Genomic DNA, 20,108 nt, shown 5'->3' with positions numbered 1-20,108 from the left:
AGATCCTCATGTTTCCTTGTACAGTAAACACTTCCGCCACTTAGCCATTTTTCCCAGCCCTTGAGGCTATCTCAAGTTTAGGTGGCTTTTTTTCCATTACTTTGTTTAGTTACGTTTAGTTGAAGGAACAAATACTAACTAACACATATATTTGGCTATGTAGAGCTAAGCATAAAATATGATTTAAAAAAAGTTAAACTTGTTTTTTTAAAAAAGATTGCTTATTAGTTGTTTTAAAACTTCCACTATATCTTATGAATTTGGTTTGAAATACCTTATAAGAGCTGTCTCTCTCTCTTTGTCTCTCTCTAGGTGTCTGGGGGTAGGGCGATAGAGAGTATATTTCTACATGTGTGCACGTGTGTACAGCTGTATGTGTATGCAGAGGCCAGAGGAGGATGGCATTTGTGTCCTGTTCTGCCCCTCTCTGCCTTATTCCCTTAAGACAGATGGTCCTGAAGCTAGGCTGGCAGACAGTAAGCTCCAGTAAGTCCCGTCTCTCACAGCACTGAGGTGCACTGTTTCTGTGGTACTAGGGATTAATATTCATGTTTGTGTAGCAAGTATTCTTATCCAATGAGCCTCTGGAGCTATTTTCTAAAGTAAGTACAAACATAAGATCTGAGATTTATGTATATCTTGATGTGCAATTTTATGAAATCTCTAAAAGTTAAATTGTCTACTAGTCTTTCAGCCACTGTTTTCCAGTGCTGCGGTCCAATCTAGGGCCTTGCATGTGTTCTATTCCATTTTAAAGTTTGAACAGACCATATCCACCCATAGATAGGTCCACCCATACACAACAGACTGTTCCCAGTGTTAGGACCAAATAAGACAATGATGAAGTGCACAGCAGATTTTACATAAAAGAGGTTTATTAGATGGAAATGAAGAGAGAGAGGAGAGAGTGAGACATGATGGGGAAAGAAGAGAGGGAGCCGAGACAGAGAAGGGGGAGAGGGGGGAGAGGGCAAGAGCCAAGAGCCAAGAGGGCAAGAAGGCAAGACCCAAGAGAGCAAGAGCCAAGAGAGGGGTAAAGTGGCTGGTTGATCCTATTAAGGAGCAACGTAACCTCACCCACCAGGTGTGGCTACCTGGCCAGCAACACATGATGACATCATGGGTTGCTAGGCAACCCAGAAGCAGGCTGCCTAAATACTAACACCTAGGATGGATTTTATGAAAACATAGTATTTAGAGAAAGTAGGATTCCCCCCCCAACGCCAACTGAATTTTTTTAAACTTATTTTTTAAAATTAATTACAGTTTATTCACTTTGTATCCAGTTGTTGCCCCCTCCCTCATCCTCTCCCAATCCCACACTCCCTCTCTCATCTCCTCCCATGCCCCTCCCCCAGTCCACTGATCCTTTCTATCTGACCCTAGCCTATCAGGTCTTATCAGGACTGGCTGCATTGTCTTCCTCTGTGGCTTGGTAAGGCTGCTCCCCCTCAGGTGGAGGTGATCAAAAAGCCAGCCACTAAGTTCATGTCAGAGACAGTCTCTCTTCCCATTACTATGGAACCCACTTGGAGATTGAGCTGCGATGGGCTACATCTGAGCAGGGTTCTAGGTTATCTCCATGCATGGTCCTTGGTTAGAGTAAGTCTCAGAAAAGACCCCTGGGCCCAGATTTCTTTGATCTGTTGCTCTCCTTGTGGAGCTCCTGTCTCCTCCAGGTCTTACTAACTCCCCCTTCTTTCATCTCCCCCTTCTTTCATATGATTCCCTCCACTACGCCCAAAGTTTGGTTGTGAGTCTCAGCCTCTGCTTTGATAACCTGCAGGGTAGTCTTTCAGAGGCCCTCTGTGGTAGGCTCCTGTCCTGTTTCCTGTTTTCTCCCTCTTCCAATGTCCCTTCTGTTTGCCTTTCTGAATGAGGATTGGTCATCTTACCCAGGGTCCTCCTTCTTGATTAGCTTCTTTAGGTGTACAGATTTTAGTATGTTTCTCCTATATTATATGTCTAATATCCACGTGTAAGTGAGTATATACCATGTGTGTCTTTCTGCTTCTGGGATACCTCACTCAGGATGATCTTTTCTAGTTCCCACCATTTGCCTGCAAATTTCATGATTTCCTCGTTTTTAATTGCTGAGTAGTATTCCACTGTGTAAATGTACCACAATTTCTGTATCCAGTCCTCTGTTGAGAGACATCTGGGTTGTTTCCAGGTTCTGGCTATTACGAATAAAGCTGCTACAAACATAGTTGAGCAAATGTCTTTGCTGTGTACTTGAACATATTTTGGATATATGCCTAGGAGTGGTATAGCTGGATCTTGAGGAAGCACTAAGCAAAGGACACTATCATCAGAACAAAACTACAGATTGGGAAAAGATCTTCACCAACCCTGTATCTGACAGAGGGCTAATATCAAGAATATATAAAGAACGGAAAAAGATAAAAAATAACAAATCAATAATCAATTAAATCAATTAAAAATGGTGTACAGAACTAAACAGAGAATTCTCTATAGAGACATATCGAATAGCAGAGAAACACTTAAAGAAATGCTCAACATCCTTAGCTATAAGAGAAATGCAAATCAAAAGGACCCTGAGATTTCACCTTACACCCATCAGAATGGCTAAGATAAAAAACTCAAGTGACAATACATGCTGGAGAGGATGTGGAGAAGGGGAACCCGCCTCCACTGCTGGTGAGAATGTAAACTTGCACTATCACTTGGGAAATCAATCTGGCGCATTCTCACACAGGGGCCTTCTTAAAGACTCTACCCAGTAGAGTATTGAAGCAGATGCTGAGACTCATAGTGAAACTTTGGGCAGAGTGCAAGGAATCTTATGGAAGAAGGAGACAGAAAGACCTGGAGGGGACAGAAGCTCTACAAAGAGACCAACACAGAGCCAAAAAAATCTGGGTTCACAGGGTCTTACAGACTAATGAATCAACCAAGGACTATGCATGGAGAGGACCTAGACCCCTGGCTCAGATGTAGCCCATAGGCAGCTCAGGCTCCATGTGGGTTCCCTAGAAAGGGGAGCAGAGGCAGTCACTGGCATGAACTTGGTTGCCTGCTCTTTGTTCACCTCCTCCTGGTGAGGTGGCCTTCTTAGGCCACAGAGAAAGAGGATCTAGACAGACCAGATGAAACCTGATAGGCTAGGGTCAGATAGTAGAGAAGGAAGACTTCCCCTATTAGGACTAGGGGGAGGGACTTGGGAGTTGTGGAGGAAGAGTAGGACCAGGAAGAGATGAGCAAGAAGGCTATAGCCAGGATACAAAGTGAGTAAATTGTAATAAATAATAATAATAAAGAAAAAATTAAAAAAATAAAATGTTAAAAAGTTCTCTTACAAGAATCACTGAGTTGGTTATTGATATCAACACCTCATTTTCTTTTTTTTTCTTCTTCTTTGTTTTGTTTTTCAAGACAGAGTTTCTCTGTGTAGCGTTGGCTGTCCTGGCTCACTTTATAGACCTGTCCTGGAAGGTCAGGTGTGGGCCAGGCTGGCCTCGAACTCAGAGAGACTTGCCTGCCTCTGCCTCCCGAAGTAACAGGACTATAGTTATGAGCCACTGTGCCCAGCTTCATTTTCAAACCACAATAATCTATAAAACACTGAGAATATTATCCTCTCACTTATATCTTGCCTTAAGACAGAGTCTCTTGACATAGTCCATGCTGGCTCACCTTGAACTTGAAATCCTCTTGTACTAGCCTCTCAAATAGTAGTGTTACTTTAAAACAACCTATAGCATAAGTTTATAAAGCTACTAATATGCTAATGGATATAAAATGATTACAACAGACTAGCATAGTATACAGTATTTCCAAAGCTTTTTTGATCAGAAACACTCTGTCAAGGAACTCTTATGTATGCTTAATTTATAAGTTAAACTTTATTATTGATAATACATTAACAGACGTAGTACATGTGGTACTCAATTGTTTGTGGTTTCAGGAATGACTGGGAATATTGAGATGCACATTTAATACATGAGAAGGCACTACTGCATTTTTTTTTTTTTTTTTGAGAGAGGGTTTCTCTCTGTAGCCCTGGCTGTCTGAGAACTCGCTTTGTAGATTGGGCTTGCCTTAAACTCACAGAGCTCCTCCTGCCTCTGTCTTCCAAGTGCTAGGATTAAAGTGCAACTCCCAGCCCATCCCCGGCCACTACTATATCTTTTAACATGACTGCTCCCATGTTGGAGTCATAGGTTGCACCATATTTAGCTTTGGTTCCCTGGTATACAGTATGATATCAACCCCAGCAGGTGCTCAGTAAGCATCAGTCAAGTGATTTAAAAACAAATTTCTATACTTCTTTTCTGCAGGTGTTGTAAAACAGGGGTTTATACACCCAAGTGAGCAACAGTCACTTGAGTATTTATTATTACTTGAAGTTAAAAGATTTACTGCATATAGAGGCTGTATTTGACTCATGTTAGGATCTGCCATGTTTTAGTTCACTAATAATTTAAAATTGGCAAGACTTTGATAACTGCTTTTTGTAAAAATCACTTGTAGTCCAAAATTAGGTAAAATACCCTTTAAATATTAGTAATTATATAAATTTTTAAAAGCTATAAGAGAAAAGCCTATTATTTCCTATAAATGACAAATATTTAAATCAGACATATATAAAAATAAGACCATGTTGCCCATCACACTTGTATTTCAGTTTGTAGTACAGTGAAACTGTGGTTTAGGAATTTAATCCTGTTAAAACTTAATGTATTTGTTAATGTATTCTTGCACAGGTAATTACCAAGTGCCCAAAAGTGCCTGGGACTGTCCCAGAAACTGTACTATCAAATAAAATCAAGTCCTTCAGAGAGGGGGTATCTAGTATTTTTTTTTTCTTCCTATAAAAGGTTAAGGTAGAAACATTTTTGTGTTCTAAACTACAAATCCTTATTATCTGTAGGAAAGAAAGAAAGGTAAATCTAAAAGCCAATCATCTGTTAAGTATGGTGGTGTACAGTGTCAATCCCAGCACTCAGGAGACAGAGCCAGGCAGATCTCTGTGAGTCTGAGGCCAGTCTGGCCCACATCTGACCTTTCAAGGCTCAATAGTGGAACCCCGTGTCAATAAAAGCCAATAGTTTATAACATGCTGAAAGACTTCTAGCAGGTCTAAATTAAGCTGATTAATATAGAATTTATAAATTTTAAATTTAACATAATGTTTACCTTTGAATTCCTTCAAGAATATCCTTCACAGCTGCCATCAACTTTTGAAGATATGCAAATGCTTCTCTAAATGATGCTAGTTTTGAAGTGGTCAGAGTTGAACTTGAGTCCAGTTTTTGAAACACATCTGTGCTAAAAAAACGGAAAGAAAAGATGCACTTACTTAGGACTTGTAGGTGTTTTCATTCATAACATATAAAAAAAGTAACAATGTGATTAATTTTTTTGCAATGCTTATCTATTTAAATTAGAAATAAATGACTATGACATGAAAGAAGTCTAGGCTAAGATCCACACTAGGAATCTAGGCCACACACCATACTAAAGAAATTAATATATTAAAGGAATTAATATAAAAACTAGGTACATTTCACTCTAAAAAAACACAGAGATGTAGAAGTAATATTATTAACATTCTTTCAAGTGTGCCTCCCAAGTGCTAAGATTAAAGGTCTACGCAACTCCTACCCCATCCCCAACCACTATTATATCACTTAACATGACTGTTCCAATGTTGGAGTCAGAGGTTGCACTACATTTATCTTTGGTTCCCTGGCACCTAGTTTGATGTAAACCCCAGCTGTTAGTCAGTAAGCATCAAGTGATTTAAAAACAAGAACATAAACATGAAGAAAGAACTACGAATCAGATTAAATAAAAAACTGGAAGTTCATCCTTGTAATTCCACTTCCAGAAGGTTATTGTGAATTAATAATTGCAATAGATAATTAGTGAAACTTCTAATGTCTACTTATTAAATTACTAAGATATTTTTAAATGTTTATGTTATATATGAATCAAAAATAAAACTAAGTATTGTGGTGCATGCCTTTAATCCTAGCAGTTGGGAGTCAAAAGCAGGCAGATAGATCTAAGTTCAAAGTCAGCCTGGGCTATGCAGTAAGCTCAGAACAGCCAGGGCTACATGTTGAGACCCTGTCCCTAAATAAATAAATATTTACTTAGGTAACAGTAACCATATTAAAAATCAAAACACTTTGTATCTTAATAGTGTCCTCCAAATTCACATTCATCTAGAGCAGTGGTTCTCTACCTGTGGCTTGCAACCCTTTTGGTGGTCAAATGATCCTTTCACAGGGCTCACCTACGACCATCAGAAAACATAGATATTTACATTATGATTCATAACAGTAGCAAAATTACAGCTATGAAGTGTCAATGATACTAACTTTATAATTGGAGGAGTCACTACAACATGAGGAACTGTATTAGAGGGTCGCAGCATTACCAAGGTTGAGAACCACTGATCTAGGTCTCACTTGAAACAGGGCTTTGGCAAATGTAAATGGTTAAGCTAAAAGAGGGTTGGATTAGAATAAGCCATACCCTCTCCATGAAGACAAAAGTAGAGACTGGAGAGATGCAATTACTAGGCAAGGACTAAGGTTGACCACTGGAAGACAGAAAAGCACAGAGCAGATTCTCAATTAGAACTCCCTCCCGTCTTTTGCTTTTCCAGTTTTGGGTCTTCATTACTGTTCTCAAATGAAATTATAATACTCTAAGAATACATACTTTTATGGTGACTCCTCTGGGAAACTAACACATATGCCTAGAAGAAATGATGGATCTACAGAATATTAACATTAGGTAGTATCATTAAAGAAACACATAAAGCTGAACATCATGGCACACGCCTGTGATGACTATAGAGGCAGGAGGATTTCTGTTGAGTTTGAGATCAGCCTTGCATACATAGCAAACTCCAGGACTAAAGAGAGCCTGCCTCAAGAAAAAAAAAGGGAGGTGGGTGGGCTGGAGAAATGGCTCAGTGGCTAAGAGCACTGATTGCACTTAAGGAGGACCCGGGTTCAATCGTCAGTACCCACAGGGTAGCTCACAACTGTCTGTAACTCCAGGATCTGACAACTTCACACAGATATACATACAGGCAAAACACCAACGTACATAAATTAATTTAAAAAGAATGAATGAACAAAACAAACAAAAAAAACAAACATGAGAGTGTTAAAACAGTCCAAAGTCTAAGTCATGAAATTTTGGAGTCTGTAGACCTTAAAGATCATGTGATCCTATTCTGCCTCAAGATGAACAAACTGATTTTCAGAAAGACTAGTTTTCCTAAAGTCATTGTCTTTATTGTCCCAAGAGGAACTGGTACAATTTTTATGTATCAAAAACACTAAGCCAAAGTGGTTCCCATGTCATTAATCCCAGCAATCAGGAGGCAGAGAAAAGTGAATTTTCCAGGCCAGTCAGGGCTACAAAGTGAGACTGTCTCAAAAAGAAGGAAAAAAGAAAAAGTACCAAAACAGTTTTGTTTGTTATTTTTACATAAAGTACAACATAAAAATATAGATTAAATAAATTTTATTAATATAATTCATTATAAAGTCAGTTGATTCTGGACAGAAACATTTCAAATCAGTTATATGTAAAAGCTGCAATCTACTGTCAGATTCATTAGATTCAACATTATGAAATAAGCTATTCGACTGCCTAAGTAGTCAGTTTATAGAAAATTATCAATTGCCAAAGCAGTTTATTATTTTTCCCTGCACAGTAGTAATAAATTCTGAGTCACTGAGAATAGTAATGACAAAGGCAACAAACTGTAATTACAAATCATTCTGTAAACTCAGAAATACACATTTAAACAAGTGCCTCAGAAACATGAATGATAAATTTCAGAAAAGCCTTGCTTTGTTTTGTTTTTGAGACAGAATCCTATGTATCCCAGACTGGCCTCCATGTCACAACCATTCTGTCTCACCCTCCTGAACAGTAAGTAGGATTATAAGCCTATGTTACTATGTTCAGATAAAAGATTATTTTTTGACCTGAATCAGCAGTACAAAGCACTCAACATCTAATTTCCTCATTACTAAGACAACAAAACCTGACATTATATAAGTTCAAAACTGATTATCAAGCCACAAAAATGGTGGCATTTATGGTTGTGCAAAAGAACTTGTGTGTTTCTTTTCCTATTGCTAAATAAAATACTCTTGACAAAAGCAATTTAAGAAGGAAAAAGTTTACTTTAGTTCACAGTTCTGGGTTCAGTTCATGCTGGGGGCATCAAAAAAGCCACAGGACCTTGAGGCAGCTAGTCACATTGCAGCCACAGTAACAAGAGATAAATATGGGCTGCTGCTCAGCTCCCTTTATTTCACACATCTTGGACCCAGCCAGGGGATAGTGCTGCCCTCTGCTGGCGGGTCTTCAATTAAGCAAATAAGCAATCAAGACAATCTTCAAGAGGCACACCCAGAAGCTCATCACCCAGATGTTTCTAGATTCTGCCTAGGTGATAATAACCATAAGCATATTCTAGTGACTTCTATGAATAATTAAGAATAGACCTATAAGACCTCCAAATAAACATTTTTATATGAAAGAATTAAGATTCAATGAGTTCTACTGCAATTCTGGTATCAACTAGACTTTTGTAAAAAAAAAAAAAAAAAAAAACTAGGCTAAATAAATATGTATTGTTAAGGTAATATAAACATTGTCACTTACTGAAATGCTATTATATAGTCTATTATCCAGCAATAGCACAGAGCTCTCTAGCATACAATACAATTGCATGAATATTACAGATCAATACCTATGCTTTCAAACCATATCTCAGGTATGGTTTTATATTTAAAGCAGTCATTCCTGCCTCCTACATGACAATCTAGAACATTAAACTCATAGCCCAAATACTAACTACAGTAGAAATGGTAATAACAGAAACCCTACAAAAAGCAAAGTTGTTATGATTAAGATGAAAATGTCTTGGGAATTTAGTACCTGTTCTGATATATTGAAGTCCAAACATTTTCCAGGACAGACCAGATTTCTTGATGCCTGGTGAACTGGGGAAGCTGGTGAACTGGAGAATCCAAGAAAACAGTGACTTCTTGGTTATGAAGCTTCATCAAAGAAGTGTCTTCCTGCTCTTTACTCACTGTGCTTTCTGAAGTACTTGGCTTACGTTTTGTCTTGACCTGTGATATAAGAATTACATGAAATGCACACCAATCCTTCACTAGCAACTGAGAAAACTGAGATACTAGCTTTCCAGATACGCTGGCTAATCTTCTCTTTTATATGCATAGAATATTCCTAGAAAAGCATTAGCTATAGAAAAAATATTTTTCGTTCCTATTTATATCAAATATGCTCAATTTATTTGATATAATAACCTTTCTTAGCTAATATGCAGAATGCCAATTAAGAATACTGTTCAATATATTGTTATGTAGAGACAAAGGGCAAACTAGGATGATTAAATAGGGAAGGGGATTGAAGAAAAGGGTAAAGAAGGAAATCTGGGAAGGAACTACTAACACTAGTGGCATTTGAAAATCCATATGGAAACCTACTACTGTAGAAGCGTCCAAAAATATATGAAGGGAATCTAAATGGAATAACCAAATAGTAAGGGAAATAATGCCCCAGCTAGACATCTTATGTCACCAAGCAAAACTTCCAGTGCCAGGAGTGGGTTACGTTTTGTTGAGTTGTTGGTCAAAGGAGTCCATGGAAACCCCCAAACATCACAGGTTATTGTCAAGGCTATTGATTACTCTCTACAACCTGATGGTAAGGCCCTACTGCTGAAGACAACACTTACACAGAGAGGTTGAGCTGGTGTCTAATTAGAGCCTTCACTACAACTGACTAGGGTTTATGATACTGGAAGGTACACTGCATGCTAGCAGAAGAGAAAAGTAATTAATCATCAATATTTCTCAGAAACAAACCTGGTGATGTACTAAAGTAACTGGCTTGAAAGATATACTGGCTCAATGGTTACATAAATGTTACGTGATTAGCCAACCTGATTGAATTTAAGGCCCACTCTTAAGATGGAATCCACATCCGACACTACTAAAGTGGCCAAGAACCTGAAACCAGATAGATCATGGGGCTAAGGAGGGACATAGCAATAGAATGACGCCTAATGACATGCTGCTGTATCCATAGTTTAGTGCCTTGCTCTGCTCTTATTAGAGAAGCTGCTTCTTGCAGTAGATGGGAACAAACACAGAGACCCACAACTAGACAATGTGAAGATAGTGAGAGACTTTGGAGCACTCAGTCCTAAATGGGATGTATTCACCAAAGCCCCATCCCCATCCCCATCCCAGGCTCAGGGATCTATGTGGAAGAGGAGATGGAAAGACTGTAAGACCCAGAGGTGACACATGACTCCAAGGAAACAGTGTCTTCCAGATACAACAAGAAGGAAGCACGTATGAATTCACAGAGACAATGACAGCACACAGAAGCCCTGTAAAAGTTCAAGCCAGTCTAGTGTAGTGTGATTTCTCTTGTGTGACTGGCCCCTTAAGGGATCCCCAGTTGCTTGTCAACCAGCTCTTTAAATCTTAGCTGTATTACTGCTTGACTCTATGACCTTCAGTGTTGGTTTCCTCTTGGATTTCTGAGAACAGGATAGGTTATAAAAAGCCAGCTGAGGCTTGGCAGGGCTGTGGCTATCAAAATGAGAAAGAAGAGAAGGCAGATTTTGTTAGGAGACAGTTAAGCCAGGAGAAGTTGAACTGAGCAGATAGGCTAGAACAATTGTTATAGTTTGGAGCAACTAGTACTGGGAAAAATGGGAGAAGGGACTGTTTAAGCAGACTATTGGAGAACTGAGGGAGGGACATTTGAGAGAAACATTTAAAGCATCTGGGCTGGAAACTGGGAGGAAGGCTAGCAGAGAGTTGAGAACTAGCCATTTTATAGATAGGGTCCCAGCACTGAGAAAGTCAAGTGAACACAAGCTCTCATGCCTAACCAAAAAGCTATTTGCAATTGATTCCCACTTGCAAAGACAAAATTAGTTTTCTCCAATGGAGTCTCACTGCACATATTAACTATAAGGCTAACACCAATGCCCAGTAGTAGGTGGCCAACACAAAAGAAAAAATAGTTTTCTAGGGTTAAACTTCTATGTTAATAAAAGATAATTTCAAAAGTTAATGTCTTACTATTTTTATGCTTTAAAATGCTTTAAACAAAATTTCTAATACTATATAAATATTAATGTTGCTATTTATGTGAACATGGTGTGTACAGGAGCTTTCTACAGGTTTCATATTAGCTCACTCAACCCTCATGACTACCCAGTACTATGACACAGAAACCCTATGAGACAGAACAATTCAGATTTTTAAGTAGAAGAAATTTAAAAACAGAAAGATTTAAAAACTCATGCAAGATGGTAAGAAGCCTAAGAGAGATTTGATTTTTAGCAATCTATAAAAAAAGGTTATGATTCCACACTATTCTCTATTTTATGGGTCAGAAAGCAAAAAGCAATGATCTCATTTTGTCTGTTTATATTAAATTATTAACTTAATAAACATAAATATAAACATAAATAATAAACTTTTTTTCCCCTAAAATTAACTTTTGTGACAGTGCTGGGACGAACTCAAGGCTCTGTCCATGACAACCAAGCTCTCCACTGAGCTACCACCCATATAACTGTTTTAACTAGCATAAACATTTGAAATTAAGTCTTTACCTATTTCTCCTTTGTTCTGGCTCTGAAATCAAGAGTATACACAAGCATGCTAGTGGATTTTTTTTTTTTTTAAATAAACACTTATATAGCACTTACTATCTTCAAGGCACTAAGTTATTCATTAACTTAGTTCATTCTTTTGGGAATTCTAAGTCAAGAAATATTATTGTACTCATTTTACAAAAGAGGGCAGGGATTTAAAGACTGAAAGAATTTAAAGAACCAGAGGCAAAAAACAAAACAAGAACAAAAACCCACAGATCAGGATCCTGGATATGCAAAATCTAAAACTAATCAACAAAATCGATTTGAATTATTCTAGCATGGTGGCTGATGAAAATATTCTGGTGTTAGAAAGCTAACAAGACAAGGGTGTTTTTACCCTTCCCTACTCTCACACCTCTCAGACACCCATCTGAAAATGAGGCTAATTAACTGTCTCATTTTAGTTTCTCAGAAGCTTTTCCCAAGCAAATAGATAATGAATGTTCTTTTTTTATTTTCTGTACTTGATAAATTAAGATTAAGTACACTTTTCAAGTTCTATTGAGATACCCTATTTTAGAAATAATTTTATTTTTCAAGTTAGAGACATAAATAGATACTTAAGATATGTACCACATCTAAGTGAATTATATAACAATCCTCAGTAAAATGCATTTTAGGGTTCCAAATGCTCAGTTGATAAAGTGCTTTGCCTCGCACACATGACACTCTGGATTAGATCTCAAGCACTACATAAACAGAGCATGAGGGTTCATCTACAATCCCAGTACTCAGGAGTTAAAGAGTTTAAGGTTATCCTTGGCCACACAGAAATTGTAGGCTAGCCTAGGCTATATGAAAACCCTGTTACCAATAACAACAACAACATCAGAAAACCCTCAACAACTATTGTGATACAACTTTCATAGAAGATGAATGTTTCATAACCTGTAATAAGACTTGCCTATACTTCAATATACTTGTTATTTACTCAAAGTCTTTAGAATACTAGAATAAGTCAGGATAATAATATCCTTTTATTTTTGTCCACTAAATTCATGTTTGGAATGTATGTGATCAGCTACTCTAAATAGTAATCTATAGGTATCTTACCTCTGCAAGTACTTGGAGGAGTCTGTTTACTTGAGCAAAGGTCTGGGGAAGAATACCATCATAGTTTGACCTTGTACTGAAAGCATGTAACAAACTTTTAGAATCCTGAAGCAGAAATTTCACTGTTGCAAAATCCACTGAATCATTAGCTAGTAAGAGAGAATTAAGAAAAAAAATATATAAAAGAACAGGCATACAACACAATGATCCCCTGAAACACTAATCAAGTATTAATTTTGCAATTTAAATAAAAATTTCCGCATACATGTCACAACTAATAGTCTGTTATAGGAAGCAACAATTGAACACATTTATTTATAGACAAAGTGTTCATGCTGACTCTGGTATTGTTTTCAGATTCTAGGAGCTCCTTGAACACAGTCAACGTCAAAGGGAAGAAAAGTGAAATATGACATTCTTCATAAAAAGGATTAATCACTAGATAAAAAGCCAAGCACAGTGCTTTCAAAGCTGAAGTTGTCTCACATCCAGATGACTATTTAAAGGAATGAGTCACATATTAGAGGCAAGCATATAAGTTAAATGTGGCTCCTGTCATGATTAAGCAACTATCATGTATCTAAAAATCTATCACATGAGAAGTAAAGCAAGATTTATTGATAATAGTATATTATCTCTTTATATACAAGAGTTCAGCTAATAAAGACTTTGGACAATAAGAAACAAAAGAATCTAGAATTTTCCTCCTGTATATTAAAGTAAGATAATCTACCACAATGTTCTCCAATAAATTTCCAAGTTATTGGTGACAATCATTTCAAAGGTTTAAAACGTTATAAAGAAGCCAGAAACGTTATGAAGAAGCGCTATATAGTAGGGCATTCCTGTAATTCCAGTACTCAAGAGGCAAAGGCAGGGAAATTGCTGCAAGTTCAAGGACAGTCTTGTCTACATAGTGAGGGACTGTCTGAAACAAACAAAAAACATCTGAAAACTATGTGACACACGCAAGGCAAGCCTGGGCTACATGAGATGTCTCAAAAAATTGAAAAACAGTTTTTGTTAAAATTCTGAAGAAAAGCAAAATAAGAATGATAAATTCTATACAGATATAACAAAAACAAAAATTCATATAGACAAAGTCAAAAAAGCTAATCAGTTCTTTCCAAACATTGCTCCATGAATTGATATAATGATATTAAGCTTGGAATACTGAAGTCAAACACATGTACAGTGCAACCACTACACGCACTACTATGTAAAGACAGTATACAAAATTATACATCATGACTTTTCTAACGTACAATCATTTGAAAAGCTGGAACTCATGGTGCACACCTGTAATCACAGCACATGAGGCAGCAGGTGAATCATAGGTTCAAGATTATCCTAAACTACACATTAATTTCAGGGCCAGCCCAAAATATAAGATCCTATCTCAAAATAAACAAAATTATCTTAGAGTGAAAACTATATATTCTCTACAAGCCACTAAACAAGAAGTATCAGATTTATCTAGATCAAGGACTATAATGGAAGTTTTGGTTTCTTTTAAAACTCAGTTATGTAAATATTTTTTGTTTTAATCCCAAGTGTGGCATTTTATTTTGGGCTTTAGTTTGTCCACAGCTGAAAAGAACATTTCAACACAGCAGCTTGGAGGGGACAGCTTGCTGCGTTTGCTATTGACGGGAGATTGCTATAGACCCCAAAGAACCCATCAACCCTAAATATCTGGGAAAAATAAAGGGGTCTGCCATCCCTCTTCCCACTAATCTTCTCTCTCCTACCTAGGGTTGGGAGTTGGGAGAGGCTTTAAGGAACCCCAAATAAAAGATTTTAAAACGAGTGCAACAAAGGATCAATAATGAGGCACTACTTAGTGACTACAAAAATAATTTTTAATAGAACATACAGTCAAGCCAGGCAGTGGTGGCACACAACTTTAATCCTAGCACTCGGGAGGCAGAGGCAGGTGGATCTCTGTGAGTTCAAGGGCAGCCTGATCTACAGAGCTAGTTCTGGGACAGCCAAGGCTACTCATAGAAACTCTGTCTTGAAAAACAAACTAACAAAAAAAGAAAGATACAGCCATTGTACCCTTAGTTTTTCTCTCTACCACCAGTGACAACTACTACCTGTCACCTTTCTGCTACATGTTAGGACAGACTACTGCTTAACCTTAGGAAGGCAATCATACAAGAGCAGCTAAATAACAAATTTTTGAAACTATCCTATAAATGGTATCATTGTTAATGTTCCTAGACATTGTGAATATATAATTTTTAAAAATATAAACTTTAAAAGCTGCCGTTGGAGCGGAAGAGATGACTCATTATATAGGTAAAATACTTGCAGTGCACCTATGAGGACCAGACCTCAAATCCCCAGAAATGCTGGGTTTGTGTAATGACCCACCCACTCATAATTCTACACTTAAAAGGGAAAAGATGAGATAACCAGAGCAGGTTGGCTAGCATGAAGAGCCATACCGATAAGATAAGCTTTGGGTTTGGCTGATTCCTACCTTTCCGCCTTATTTTTTAAGACAGGGTCTCAAAACTCTGAATCTGGAGCTTGCCAATTCAGCCAGACTGACTGATCAACAAGCCCTAGGGATGTTGTCTCTGCCTCCCCAGCAAGGTATTAGAGACACAAACAACCACACCCAGGTTTTCACCTAGGTGCTGGACTGAACTCAGTCCCTCATTCTTAGTTTCTAAGCATTTTACTGACTGAACAGCCCCCCAGCTTTTTTGATGTTCGCACACGCGTGTATGTGTCTGTTTTGGAGATGCCTGTGCATGCATGGAGTCTAGTAGTTGAAATCCTGAAGTATTCTTTCATGGGTTTTCCACCTTGTTTTTTCAAACAGTTGATCATCAAACCTTAAAACCTCTAGCTGAACTAGCTAACCCCTAAAACCTACCTGTCCCCATCTCCCAAGCTCTAGGTTAGAGTACACTGTCACACACAGCTTTTACTGGGCTGGATCTGAATAGAGGTCAGTATGCTTATACAGCAAGTACTTTTACCTACTGAGCCATTTCTTCAACCCATTTTGGTTGATTATTGTTTTTGTTTCTGATTTTAGAAATGATCCTATATCGTTTAGGTTGGCCTTGCACTTACTATGTAACAGAAGTTTACCTTGAACTTATGATTTTCCTGCCTCCAACTCTCAAGTGCTAGGATTACAAGCACCTGTCACCACACTAGACTGACTTAATACTTACAAGCAAATAAGAAAAGATTCATACCTTTAGAGAGATTTTCATATAGGCTCTCAATAGTTAAAAGCAACTTATTTTCCATAACTAATCCAAATACAGCCAGCCAATGTTTTTTAAAGCACTGTAGTAGATTTATTAGAGTCCATGGTGGTTTCAAGTACAGCACCTAAAAAGTATTACAAAATCACCATCTACTGATTTATTTTACCTATCATTTAAACACAGCAATACAGGGACTTATATACATATCCCTAACAAAAAGAGAGCTAGTTAGATTTACATCTTACCTTTTAAAGTACCTCTTACCTTTTAAAATAAGAAGTACTAATCAGAATTTTAAAGTGCTAAGTCTACTACAGATTATTTTTATTAAATTTTTGCTTTTTATATTAATTATAGTTTATTCACTTTGCATCCCAGCTGCAGTACCCTCCCTCATGCCCTCCCTATCTCACCCTCCGTCCCTCATCTCCTCCCATGCCCCTCTCGAAGTCCACTGATAAGGGAGGCCTCCTTCCCTTCCATCTAACCCTAACTTATCAGGTCTCATCAGGACTGGCTATACTGTCCTCCTCTGTGGCCTGGTAAGGCTGCTCACCCCCCAGGGGGAAGTGATCAAAGAGGCAGCCACTGAGTTCATGTCAGAGACAGTCCCTGTTCCCATTACTAGGGCACCCACTTGGAGACTGAGCTGCCATGGGCTACATCTGAGCAGGGAGTTCTAGGTTATATCCAAGAATGGTCCTTGGTTGGAGTATCAGTCTCAGAAAAGACCCGAGTCAAGATTTTTTGGTTCTGTTGCTCTCCTTGTAGAGTTCCTGTACTCTCCAGGTCTTACTATCTCCCCCTTCTTACATAAGATTCTCTGCACTCTGCCCAAAGTTTGGTTATGAGTCTCATTATCTGCTTTTATACAATGCTGGGTAGTCTTTCAGAGGCCCTCTGTGGTAGGCTTCTGTCCTGTTTCCTGTTTTCTCCTTCTTCCAATGTCCATCCCGTTTGTCTTTCTGAGTGAGGATTAACCATCTTACCAAGGGTCCTTCTTCTTGATTAGCTTCTTTAGGTGTACAGATTTTGGTATGTTTATCCTATATTATATGTCTAATATCCAGTTATAAGTGAGCATATACCATGTGTCTTTTTGCTTCTGTTACCAGGCACACTAAATCAGTTAGAAGAAAAGTGGGGAAGAGCCTAGAACTCATTGGCACAAGAGATAACTTCCTGAACAGAACACCAACAGTACAGGCTCTAAGAGCAACAATCAATAAATGAGACCTCATGAAACTGAAAAGCTTCTGTAAAGCAAAGGACACTGTCATCAGAACAAAATGACAGCCTACAGACTGGGAAAGGATCTTCACCAACCCTATATCTGACAGAGGGCTAATATCCAGAATATATAAAGAACTCTAGAAATTAAACAGCAACAAATCAAGTAATCCAATTAAAAAATGGGGTACAGAGCTAAACAGAGAATTCTCTGTAGAAGAATATAGAATGGTAGAGAAACACTTAAAGAAATGCTCATTGTCCTTAGTCATCAGGGAAATGCAAATCAAAATGACCCTGAGATTTTACCTTACACCCATCAGAATGGCTAAGATCAAAAACTCAAGTGACAACACCTGCTGGAGAGGATGTGGAGAAAGAGGAACCCTCCTCCATTGCTGGTGGGAATGTAAACTTATACAATCACTTTGGAAAGCAATCTGGCGCTTTCTCAAACAATTCCTCAAGATCCAGCTATACCACTCCTAGGCATACATCCAAAATATGCTCAAGAATACAACAAGGACATTTGCTCAATCATGTTCGTAGCAGCTTTATTCGTAATAGCCAGAACATGGAAACAACCCAGATGTCCCTCAATGAAGGACTGGATACAGAAATTGTGGTACATTTATCCAATACTACTCAACAATTAAAAACAAGGAAATCATGAAATTTGCAGGCAAATGGTGGGATACAGATTGATTTTTATAAAATTCATGTTATTAACCTTTTGTTTCATAACTTTTAAGTACAGAAAGCAGATTCTAATTAGAGAAACAGCATAGTTTTAACCAGAAGGGTATCTCAACCCACTTTTGTCTTTTTTAAAATGAAGGCTTTTTTAACGTGTACGAGTTTTCATTACATATATGTCTGCACACCATGTGTATGTGCCTGGTCCCCACACAGGCCAGAAGAAAACAACAAATTCTTTAGAATTGAGGTTACAATTGTGAGTGGCCATTTGTAAGCTAGGACCTGAACCAGAGTCCTCTGCAAGAACAGCAAGTGCTCTTGGTCACTTCAGCCTTTCAATCTGCTTTTCTAAATGGTCATTTCTATAAGCAAAATAATCTAAATGTTTCATACTACCAGAAGGTAAATCTATATAGAAAAAAACAATCAAATGCTACTCTTATTTGCTACAGTCTTACAAAGACATATTTATAAATAATTCAGGAAGATGTCAATCATTTGTATTTTTATGAAATATCTAATTTAAACCAATCCTCCTAGATCTTTTTTATTATTCTTTATTATTTTTGGATCAGCAATTGATAATATCATTAAGAAGCAAACATCACACTGGCAAGGTTTAAAATCTTACTGAATAACTGGAATAAAGACCTCAGCTACAATTAATGGTCTGTAACATTTCTCCTAGCTACAAATTGGAATTTGAAACAAACATTAAGTTTTAAAATTATGCTTTTAAATTTTATAAACTATGCTTTATAAATTTAGTGTTTCATTTAACTGTAAAAGAGATATTGAGCTAAGGAAATTCAAAATATCTTACTATCATTTTTACTTTCATATTTACATGGCATAAAAGTCAAATATACAGACATTTCATCAAACACTCTGACCAAATCAAACTGGGTAGGTGAAATATTGTTTGTTTATTTTGTTTAGAGACAGAGTCTCTTGTATCCCAAGCTCACTACATTGCCAAAAATGATTTGCAAGTCCTAGTCCTCTTACCTCTTACCTACTTTCCAGTGCTAGAAGTAGAGGCATGTGCCACTACACATGGTTTCTGTAGCACTGGAAATAAAACCTGTGGCCTCCACAGAGGAACAAAGCAACCAGTGCTGATGAGACCTGATAGGCTAGGGTCAAATAGAGGGGCAGGAAGACATCACCTATCAGTGGACTAGGAGAGAGGCATAGAGGAAGGAGAGGAAGGGAAAGTGGGTTTGGGAAGAGACAAGGGAGGGGGACACAGCTGGGGTACAAACTGCATAAATTGTAATAAATGATAATAATAATAAAAAAATTTAAACCTGTGGCCTCATGCATTCCAGTAAATCATTCTACCAATTGAGCTATATCCATAGTCCTTGTGGGAAACTTTTAAGGATTTTCAATTTAAGCTCTAGGAGATCAATATATCAAATATTCATAGTAAATGCACAGTAACTACTAGTTAATTAAAAAAAAAACACCACAGAATCTTCACTTGGAGTACCTTCTCTTTCTCATTTTTCCTAAATATATCTACTTTTGCTCTGTTCAAATAAATAAATGCTATACGGTCCTAACTTTTTAGAAACGTTCATCAAATAATTATCAAAAAGTTATTACAAGGTGGGCAAGATGGTTCAGTACCTTGAGGCACTTGCCACTAAGACTGACAACCTGGGTTTAATCCAGAGTAGCCACATGATAGGAGAGAACCAGTTGTTCCCAACTTGTCTTCTGACTTCCACAGCATCACCATGACAAACACATGCTTGCACACATACACACACTTGCAAACATACACACACTTGCACACATACATACTCAAAATAAATATATACAATCAAATTTTAAATTATCATAAAACTTAGGGAAAATATGATATGGATTACTGGAAAGCTTTTTAATTTATACAAGTATCTTCTGAGATAACAAATCATCAATAATAAAAAAGAAATCTCAACTAATATAGTTAAATAGGTACCTCCATCCAAAGATTTCCAAAAGCAATTTTCATTTCTGTTTCTAATATTGAAGATAAAGCTGTCCCAAGAGATTTTTCAAGATCATTTATGATGTGTTGAAGTATAATGGACAATCCAGAATTTGTAGACTCTTCATTAGCTTCAGGCGTTACTAAAAGAGGAAGTTACCTTTGGTTTTATTATTTGGGACAGAGTTTCAAG

The 20,108-nt window shown here is 37.5% G+C and overlaps 1 protein-coding gene across 2 annotated transcripts in view; it reads right to left on the bottom strand.

The window, feature by feature from the left end:
* Positions 1-20,108, bottom strand: part of Swt1 (SWT1 RNA endoribonuclease homolog) — a 68,524-nt gene that overhangs the window by 19,173 nt on the left and 29,243 nt on the right. For both annotated transcript variants that reach the window (XM_055624639.1, XM_055624640.1), the window contains 5 exons: positions 19,907-20,058; positions 15,991-16,129; positions 12,770-12,918; positions 8,944-9,140; positions 5,161-5,292 (listed from right to left, as the gene is read on the bottom strand). In XM_055624639.1, coding sequence (XP_055480614.1) covers positions 5,161-5,292; positions 8,944-9,140; positions 12,770-12,918; positions 15,991-16,129; positions 19,907-20,058 — 769 coding nt within the window. The remainder of the gene's footprint in view (positions 1-5,160; positions 5,293-8,943; positions 9,141-12,769; positions 12,919-15,990; positions 16,130-19,906; positions 20,059-20,108) is intronic.

The sequence above is a fragment of the Psammomys obesus genome, unplaced genomic scaffold, assembly GCF_907164565.1.
Source record: "Psammomys obesus unplaced genomic scaffold, mPsaObe1.curated_primary_1811, whole genome shotgun sequence".
Classification (NCBI taxonomy): Eukaryota; Metazoa; Chordata; class Mammalia; order Rodentia; family Muridae; genus Psammomys; species Psammomys obesus.
This window is presented reverse-complemented; position numbering and strand designations above follow the sequence as displayed.